This window comes from Nelumbo nucifera, chromosome 1 (genome assembly GCF_055504915.1).
Source record: "Nelumbo nucifera cultivar China Antique chromosome 1, China Antique-T2T, whole genome shotgun sequence".
NCBI lineage: Eukaryota > Viridiplantae > Streptophyta > Magnoliopsida > Proteales > Nelumbonaceae > Nelumbo > Nelumbo nucifera.
Genome location: NC_142649.1, coordinates 132,221,681 through 132,231,090, shown reverse-complemented (window position 1 = coordinate 132,231,090; position 9,410 = coordinate 132,221,681). Strand labels below are relative to the sequence as shown.

The window sequence follows — 9,410 nt, the reverse complement described above, 5'->3', positions numbered from 1 at the left end:
TAGATTGTATCAGATGATTGGATCGGAAAAATAGGGAATCAGTCACTTGATCAGTTCCATTTCACCTCAAAACCATTTTTTGGCCAAAAACTGTTAATTTTGTCAGCAAATCGCTGACTCAAGTGGTTGAACCACTAAACCGTTGACCTGGACAATAGTTTTTAGCCATTTTTTGTTTTTCTAATTTTTTTAAAACGGGCCATCTGTCCAAACCAGACGGTCAGACTATTAAACCTCAGAATCGTTCCTAGAATGGTCCTTGTCCAGTCAGGAAGGAAAGGAAAAGGGAGCGGGAGAGAAAAGGGAAGAAGAACATAAAAATAAGGTTTTAAAAACTGACCCGGAAATGGAACTGTTCTGGCCACCGGTTTCCGAGTCAGCGGTTCGACCGTCCAGGTCAAATGGTTTGAACGGTTTGAACATCTTACTCATTAGATTGGAATATTAGGGTAAGATGCATACTATATAAGAGAAAATAAGATTTGAATGAGAGAGATTTGATAAAACTTTCAGCTGAAAGAGTTAGAAGAAGAAGGGGAAGAGTTCAAAAGTGGAGGAGGACTTGTAGGTTGCAGCGGCGGCAACGACAGCGACTTATAGCGGCAACAATGACAACAACGACGATGGCGAACTACAGCAGCAATGGTGGCAAACTGGCAATGAAAGTAGATTTGAAATTTCTTAGTCTCAGATCTCACTATCTCACACATCTCAAATCCCTCTCACCGTCTCGCATAGACTTGTCTCACACATCTCAAATCTCTCTCACCGTTTTGCGCAAGAGAGATATATCTGTACAAATTTGAGATTTCTCAATCTCAGATTTGAGAAACCTTGCCACAAACTATTCTTTGAGTCGAACGGTTCAACGGTCAAACCATCCGGGTCAACGGTTCGTTGACTAATTCAACGGTTTTTTACCAAATACCGGGTTTGAGGTAAAACGGAACCGATCGCCTGAACAGTTTCTGGTCCGAACAGTTTGACCGCACATCCAGGTCAATGATGGTTCGAAAACATTGCATAAAAAAAAGGACGGATAGGGCCCCGTAGGGAGAAATAGGAAAGAAAATTAAAAGGCTTTTATACTTACACTTCTAACTTTTAAGTCCAAGTTTTTTTTTTTTGTTTTGTTTTTTTTCGATAAGCAGTTTCTAAGTCCAAGTTGGATAGCAAGGTGCCAATTTGGATAAGAAATCCAAGTTTTATATATATCCTAAGTTGGATAAGAAATCCAATTGGCCCAACCCGTGGTTGGATTTCCTACAATTGTTTATATTTTTCTTGCACCATCCAGTTAACGTCAATACAGATTTGATGGGACTGTGAACGGAAATATATCGGAACCAATTCAATTTCAATGAGTTTGCAGTGCAAATTTATATTTGCACCAGTGTAAATGCGAGAGAGTGCAAATTGGTTGTGGAATTTTTGGTTTATTTTTTATTTAGATTTGACTTCGTATCATTTATTTATGATAAATAAAATAAAACGTAAAATGATGAATTTCTCCATTTTAATCATATGAAAGAGAATGGAGGTAGGAGTTATATTTGTTTGGGTGCATGTGGGATAATTAGATGATGCAGTCCCCACCTTATATGAAAGAAAATTGATCTAGGAGGGAGGTAGTAAAATTTTGTATCAACTTTTGAGATGCAAAATTTGCAATGCTAATAAATGCAAAATTTGTATTGATTCAAATTTAGAGTGCAAACAAACAGAGCGTAAGAGAAAATTTTGGTGTGTCAAGGAGAAAATTATTTGAAGGCCATGGTTTACAGGTCATGCATGGTTTTACGAGTTAATTGGGAGATTGGTTCATTCAACTTGTCAAGGATAAGAAGCAACCCAACGTGCAAAGATATAACTCTACCAAGGGTTATCCTAATTATCACAACTGTTGTATTCCAAGATTTTGTGTATATCTAGAATTCTTTTAGCATTGTAATTAATTCCTTCACTATTTAAGCTAATAGAAAGAACGACATCATCGGTAAAGTTTTCACTCAATTCATTATTCCTAATTTGGTATCATAGTGGGATTCGACTGTTGTTCATTCCCTTCTCCATGGCTTCTCAGGTCTCCAATAGTTCAACCCTTGCAACACAATCCAATCCAACTATTCCCACAATGGGTTCTTCATCTATTACAGTGGTTGGACCCAAACTAAGGAGGCACCAATCACCTGACTACTTACCTCAAGAATCTCTCTGTTCATGATCCATGATGAAATTACCATCGGTAAAAGAGCAGGTTTAGGGATTTCACATATTGCGTCTTCTTCATTCCATACTTCCACTAGTTCTTTTACTTGGAAGAATATTCTTGGAGTTCCCAAGAATATTATTGAAACTGGATTAACAATGATGGCTTTCGAAGCAGTTATATATATATTTTTTTATTCTATATTGCAAGTTCTAGGTTGTGCCTGCTACTCGTATCTAAGACCGTAAAATACTTCCAAACTTGACTTTTGTTCAGATGAATGTATGTGTTTGGGCTATAGCTTTGCGGCATAAGGGTTAAATAAGTGCCTCCATCTATTTTTCACGTAATGTCTTATTTGATGAATCTCGTTTTCCATTCGCACAACTAACTATAGCAACTATCACCCTTTGGGCCCTTTAAGCCTAATATCAATGTTGGAGCTCCTCCTATTCGAGCTCTTTCATTAACCAGTAATTCAGCCCACCCTTCCATCTATTTGGCATAATGGGCCCACACCAAGTTCTACAACTCTACACTATTAACTCTCCTGGCCCACCTCTTGTTCCTCAGCCCAACAATGCATCTCCTATGATGTCATCTACTGTTGGGCCTGCTATTTCCCCACCGTCCACCAACACCCAAGGATTAGGCTTAAAACTTCCACGTTGAGAACGTGTAAACATATGCCATGAGTGTTGGTGGGGAAAGAGGAAGTACCGACATGACAGAAACTGAGCCTAGTTGTTACGCCCAAGTCCAAAAGGACCCTCGTTGGGTTTCAGCTATGCCCGATGTATATAAGGCCTTGATGGCTAACCACACTTGGACTTTGGTAGTTTGGTCCCTCCTCCTTTGGGTAAGAATGTTGTGGGGACCCGGTGGGTCTACAGCGTTTCAAGGCCCGTTTAGTGGCCAAAGTCTACACTCAAGCAGTTGGTTTGGACTTTAACGAGACCTTCAATCCGGTCATTAAGCCCACTACAATTCGCATAATACTTTCTCTTCTTGATGTTCGTAACACCTTTCTACCTATGGGCTTTGTAGATCCCAATCGTCCCAGTTTTGTTTGTCGCCTCAATAGGAGTTTATATGGGCTTAAGCAGGCTCTGAGGGCCTGGTTCACAAGGCCTCGTGACTTCTTATTAACATTGGAGTTTGTTGAATCCAAAGCTAATTCAACTCATAAAAACCATCATTTAATCTGGACCTTGAAAGGTCATCAGTTCCTAGTTTTCACGGTCCAACCTTCCAGTCCAATCAAGTCTTACAACACCGATACATTGGTCGTGATAGAGTGATCAAATCCACTACAATTCCCTCTAGTCCTCTACTAGATTGAGAGGAAAAAGATTGAAGAATAAGAATAAGAGGAGAAAATGGATCAGTCAATTTATTTCATAACGATGAGAAACAATACATGTTATCTTTATCACAATTTTCATTGTACCCATAAGACAAACTTACGAGTTTTAATCGAGACACATCCATGTCACCCAAGCCCAATAACTTTTGCTCGATCTTTTGCCCACAAAATCAAAATCCCAGTCCAAGCCCAAAACAAAATTAATTTTTAAAATAGTTATACACAATAAATCAAAACAAAACAAAACAAAAAAAGGTAATTCGTGATATAAATCACTTTGCAACCACTCCATTCTCCCCACCCGGATAAGCAAAATCATTTATGAAGTCATTGTATAGAGAAAGGTCACAAGCTCCAAAATTGGGAAGCATCTCTAGCTCACTAAAGAAACAGTCAAGGTCACTTGCTTCCTTCAGTGATTGGGGCTTCACTGCTTCCTTAGCCAGTTGGGTAGAAGTACCACAAAGAGTATCATTGCTGAAGCAACTAATCTTGCTTGAAGAGACACCATCCTCCAAAATGAACACTTTGTCTTTGCCCAGAGTAGTCTCTTCTTCATCTTCATCAATTCTTTCCTCAACAGTTGTAGATGGTTCATGTCCATCCTCTTCAATCTTTCCCTTGAAGGAGTTACAAAATTTTTCCTTGCTGTCTTCCATTTGGTCTTTTACAAATTTAAAAGGTGGGTCTTCTGCCCTCTTAGCACATATGAACTGCTCTTGTCAAAACAAAACCAGAGAATCCAAAGTAAGGAGTTCAAGCATTTGCATACCAGATGGTAGATGCATTATAGTTGATAGCATAGCATACACAGAGATCAGTCAGACAAATAATGATCCAGCCTGTAGAATATGAACTACAAGAAACTAGTTCTTAGGTTATTAAATTCTGTCCATAGTCTGTAAATTTTCTGCATGCACTCCCTTGGATGCAAGGGTGCAACTTGATTGGATTGGGTTAAGGCATTAAGCATTTGTTAAATTTTTAATGGGCCCAAACCCTAACTTGAGCCGGATGTAGTTGAAGTGCTGTTTTCAAAACCGGACCAGACCAAACGGTCGGACCGGAAAAACCGAGAACTGGTCACCTGACCAGTTCCATTTTCCTCCAAAACCGCTTTTTCCCCAAAACCATTAATTTTGGTCAGCAAACCGCTGAACCAGCTGGTTAATCGTTCAAACAGTTTTGACCGTTTTTCAATTTTTTTATTTTTTTATTTTTTTTATCAGAACGGGCCGATTGTTTGGCTCAAACGATCAGACCATTCAAACCAGTAACCGGACCCCTGACCGGTTTAGTCACCAGTTCGTTTTTAAAAACCATGAGTTGAAGTTCTTCAACTTGGGCAACCTGACTTGCTCCCCTACTCAGATGTTCATTTATATCGGCATAATCACTTTTGCTTCATCTTCATAATCTAAGCCTAAAGCCAACTACATGAATCTTGTTTTACCATTTTTCTCTGTTAAAAGTCATAAGCAGTGCTAAATTACGAGTGATTGAAACATTTCAAACATCACTTTTACTTGTTTGTGCAAAAATGCAAATGCCAAATGCCCTCTAAATGTTCTAGAAATGCTACAAACAAGATGAGTAATATGGGTTATGAAATCCAATCAGATTAGTACCTGTACTTTGGGTCTAGTGCCACTTTGGTCCCTGAACTTTAAAATGCGATAATTTAGTATTTGAACTTTCAAAATGTGCCAATCTAGTACCTACCATTAACTTGCCTGTTAACCAACCATTAAGTGCCATTTGAAAAGACACAAATACCCTTCAAGTGTCATCTATTCTCTTTATCAACCATTCAAATGTTGACAAAAATTGAACAATCGCAAACCCTCGCCTCTTCTATTCAAGAAAGTTGAGGTCACCAGAATGCCCAATGAAACGTAACCCCAACTTTTTTGAATAGAAGATGCAAGGATTTGAAACTATTCATTTTTTATCAACATGTGGATGGTTGATAAAGAAAATTAGATGACACTCAAAGGGCATTTGTGTCTTTTGAAATGTCACTTAATGGCTGATTAACGGATTGGTTAATGACATGTACTGGATTGACACATTTTGAAAGTTTGGGTATTAAATTATTGCATTGTAAAGTTTGGAGACCAAAGTGGCACTAGGCCCAAAGTACAGGATACTAATTGAAAATTTTCCTTAATAATAATAATAGCTGAAGCGGCTGGACATAAAGACTTATATTTTGGGGCCGCTTGATAACAATTAAAGATGCTGAACTAAAAAAAGCTTATTGCTTTGCCTTTTAGTGAATAGGTTTTAATTTTAAGGAGGTTTTGGGCTCCTTAATGGCTGAAAGTCTGAAGTTGGATAGATAGATCACTATATTGAAATTTGTTATCATTTAATTGTTTTAACAACTAAAATACAAAGCAATAACTCTTTCGGTTCAGCAAGTTCAGCCGTTACCAAACGGCCCCTCTGTTAAGGAGTTGTGTTTAAAATATAAAAATAGCCCAAAACGAACTGCCTTGCTCGTCACGGACACGAAGATCTAAAATACACGACTGAGGTTATTGGGTCTTTTTGTGATTTAAAGAAGGCCGTGACACTAGCATCCACCTTAAAAAAATCTGATACAATATGAATGTGATGCATGGTGAACGTCACGCTCTCACGAACTTCCCTACACGTGGCCTCACGTACTATGTACCACGATATCATCCCACACGTGTATGTAAAGTTCTGTTATTTTGTCTGTTTCCCATTGCTTCTTTTTATCTTGTTGGCTGTTGCTTCTCAAATCTCACCCCCACCAGAAAAGAAAAGATTTTAGGGATACAATTGGACTCGTTCAGCCAAAATAAAACTACTCCCATTTTCTCAGCCATTACATTACTGAAATCAAAGAAGCTCTGCTAATCGAAAGAAGACTGTAGTAAGCAAGATTAGATTACTCACAAATTGGTTGCTTTCGTCTTGATATAGCATGATGGAGTCTCCGGTCTTGAGACTCTTTTGCTTCACAAAATCTCCTGTACACAGAGATTTCAGTGTTATATTTCAGAAGCTGAAAAGACCCAAAATTAGAGATTTTAATTAAAAGCTTTGAACCTGAAATTCAACAAATGGGTTTTACCTGTATTCTCCAAAACATACATCCTGCTCTTATTGTTTGGCCAAAACCTAAACTTTTACAGAAACAGAATATAATCAGAACTCCATTTTCCTACATATGACTAACAGACTAACAGTTTGAATTATTGAACTAAGGAACAGAAAAATCCAAATAACACCAACTTACCCACCTGTATCTCATGTGCCAGACCTTGCTAGAAGCCAAATCTCTTACTGTGATTTGGAATCCTTCTTTCACTGTGAGGGTTGGCAGGTTTGCCTCTGAGTCTTTCTGTTTATTATGAAAATAGTAAAAATAACTCAACAAACAAAAAACACTCGTCAGGTTTATGAATCAGAAGAGGTATCTAAAAAAACTCATCCAAACTCAACACATAAATTGGTAAGAACTAAGAACAGATGAGAATAAGACGCTAAAACTTGATAAAGAGGCTACCCCATGAAAATACAGTAGCACCCCTGATTAAGTAGCGCAAGTAATAACTTTTAATAGGGGTATTCTTGTCATTAATTAGTAATAATTGCAACTTATATTATTAGAATTAATTAATTTTTTTGGTTTATTTTCTGTCACGGGGATCGAAAAAGTCAGGGAAGGAGGTTCGTTATTGGCCAGTCTGAAAAAAAAATAGGGTCACAGTGGTCCCAAGAGCAAATCAGGTAAAAGAGAATGGAGGCTCATTCACTTTTTCACAGCTTCCTTTCTTGAAAAGGAAAATGGAATGAACCAAAATCATAAAATATAAAATATACTTGGAGCTAGCTACGGGATTATGAACACCTCACCTTTGGGAGTATAATCCTTCCAAGGGAGTTCACATCACTGTTTTTCAGTTCCTTCTGCAATAAGAGTCGGAGTTTCTGTTCAAAACCCAAGGAGAATCAGTAATGGAGGAGACGCAACACAATTACCAAAAAGGAAAATCTGAAAGCAAATCAGAAAAACCAACAGAAGATAAAAAGGGAAAAAAAATCTAGGGAAACTCAATTTGAAACAACCCACTCTGTTATGTGGTTTGGTGAATGTGAAAAGCTCTCTCTTCTTCCTGTCGGTGTCGCAGTTGCTGTTGCTCTGAGCAGCGTCGGCAGAGAAAGAAAGATTCTTGTTGGAAGATGGAGAGCCGGGAGAAGAGGAGGAAGAAGAGTTCTGGTTCGGAGGACCAACTCGGGGGGAGGAGATGGAGTTCATTCGCCTTGCTATCCTTCTCTTGCTTCTGGCAGCCTTTGTTATCGACCCCCATAACCTCTTCTGTTGCACCTGGGATTGAGCCATCGATTCCAGGAAACAAGAATTCTCCAACCCAACTTTGTCGATGAACTTTTCGGTTGGATAGTACCCATCAAGGAGACCTCCAACCATCGAACTGGGTAGTCCATTATCGATTACGCTCGGATCAACCATCAAAGGAAACACGGGAAAGATGGATGAAGAGGAAGCATAATCCGGAGAGAACACATAAGAGTAATACTGGGATTCGCTTAGATTATGGTGTTGATGATGATGATCCTGAGAGTATGGAACCGTGCTGCGCGATTCAGGAGTGGAGAAAGGATGATTTGGTGTAGGAACTGTTGTAGGAGGGAGAGGAGAAACAGAAGCAGGAGGAAGAGGAAGAGGGGAGAAACCCAGTTGTAGTTCCTTCCCATATTCAATGTTTCGTAGCTTCTGTTCTTGACTGAGAGTGGTAGCAACAGTGGTGGTGGGAGGAGATGTAACAGGAAAGGTGGTTGGGGTGGTTGTAACTGGCCGAGGGATTGTGTTCTCCATGACGAGAGGAGAAACGCAGGACGGCAGGAGTACTGGTTCTGGATTCTGATCAATGGGAGGGGAGCTTGTGTTGCAGGTGAAGAAAAGCCATAGGCTATGATGGTGGTCGTGATGATGAAAGAAAAATGACGGCCAATGTATGAAGCACAGATGGGTAAAAGATGAGAGAAACGCGTCAAGAAATGCAAAGGGTCGGTGAGATAGGCCATGACAGTAGAGAGGCTGAGAAGAGAGAGAGGGCGTAGAGACGGGGGTGGGTTGGTTGACAGATGTTCGGTGAGTGGTGGTATCGGGATACTCATCTGACCAGTGGGACGGAGGAGGGTCGAAACTTGGCGCTTCTGTGCTTTGGTTTAAATGTGGCAGAGACGAACGAACGACGTCTGCCTGCACTGAACACCATGTCCATAGACTCCACACACTCATGGCCTCATGCCTTCTCGTCTCATTGCTTCTTTTTCTTTACCAAGGCCTGCATTTTTATTTTATTTTTATTTTTATTTCTGATTGCAACTTTGCATGGTAAAAAACTAGAAATTCCGGAGACCCATGTATATAACATCAAATGGGCTCCACCACTGGTGAAATGGGTTCATTCTTCATTGAAATTGGAAATTCCTTCTAGTATTTTTATTGCCACGTGGCACATGCCAACGTGTTTGAAATTCTTCTAACCCTTTTGAAACGGAAAAGGAAAAACATAAATTCTTGCCACTTGCCATTTTAAGTATCGTTACGTTGTTGGATTTATTTTCATGTTTAGTTCTTTTTCTTGTCTTATGGTCACAAAGATTTTTCATCCTCATCTCCTGTTTGATTTGCAGCAATATTAATGCAGCCACATTATGAAAAGTTGGTGTTATTTTATCTTATGGTCATTTGGTCGTTGGGCTGCCTTTGGTTTCAGTGCTTTGCACTGGTGTAAATGCATGGGATACAAATGGGTTAATTGAGTGTAAATT

The 9,410-nt window shown here is 39.3% G+C and overlaps 1 protein-coding gene across 2 annotated transcripts; it reads right to left on the bottom strand.

The window, feature by feature from the left end:
• Positions 1 to 3,576: 3,576 nt before the first annotated feature.
• LOC104608193 (uncharacterized) lies at positions 3,577 to 9,134 on the bottom strand. Of its 2 annotated transcripts, none has more exons than XM_088894270.1 (6): positions 7,684 to 9,134; positions 7,467 to 7,541; positions 6,847 to 6,951; positions 6,682 to 6,733; positions 6,504 to 6,577; positions 3,577 to 4,288 (listed from the first exon to the last, which is right to left on the bottom strand). In XM_088894270.1, exons 1-6 carry the CDS (start codon positions 8,872 to 8,874, stop codon positions 3,848 to 3,850), a joined length of 1,938 nt encoding a protein of 645 aa, XP_088750396.1. In that variant the 5' UTR covers positions 8,875 to 9,134; the 3' UTR covers positions 3,577 to 3,847. The 2 variants fall into 2 exon arrangements, with proteins under 2 accessions (XP_088750396.1, XP_010272400.2); XM_010274098.2 differs by having other exon boundaries at positions 6,682 to 6,728; positions 6,851 to 6,951; positions 7,684 to 9,122.
• Between the last annotated feature and the right edge of the window lie 276 nt (positions 9,135 to 9,410).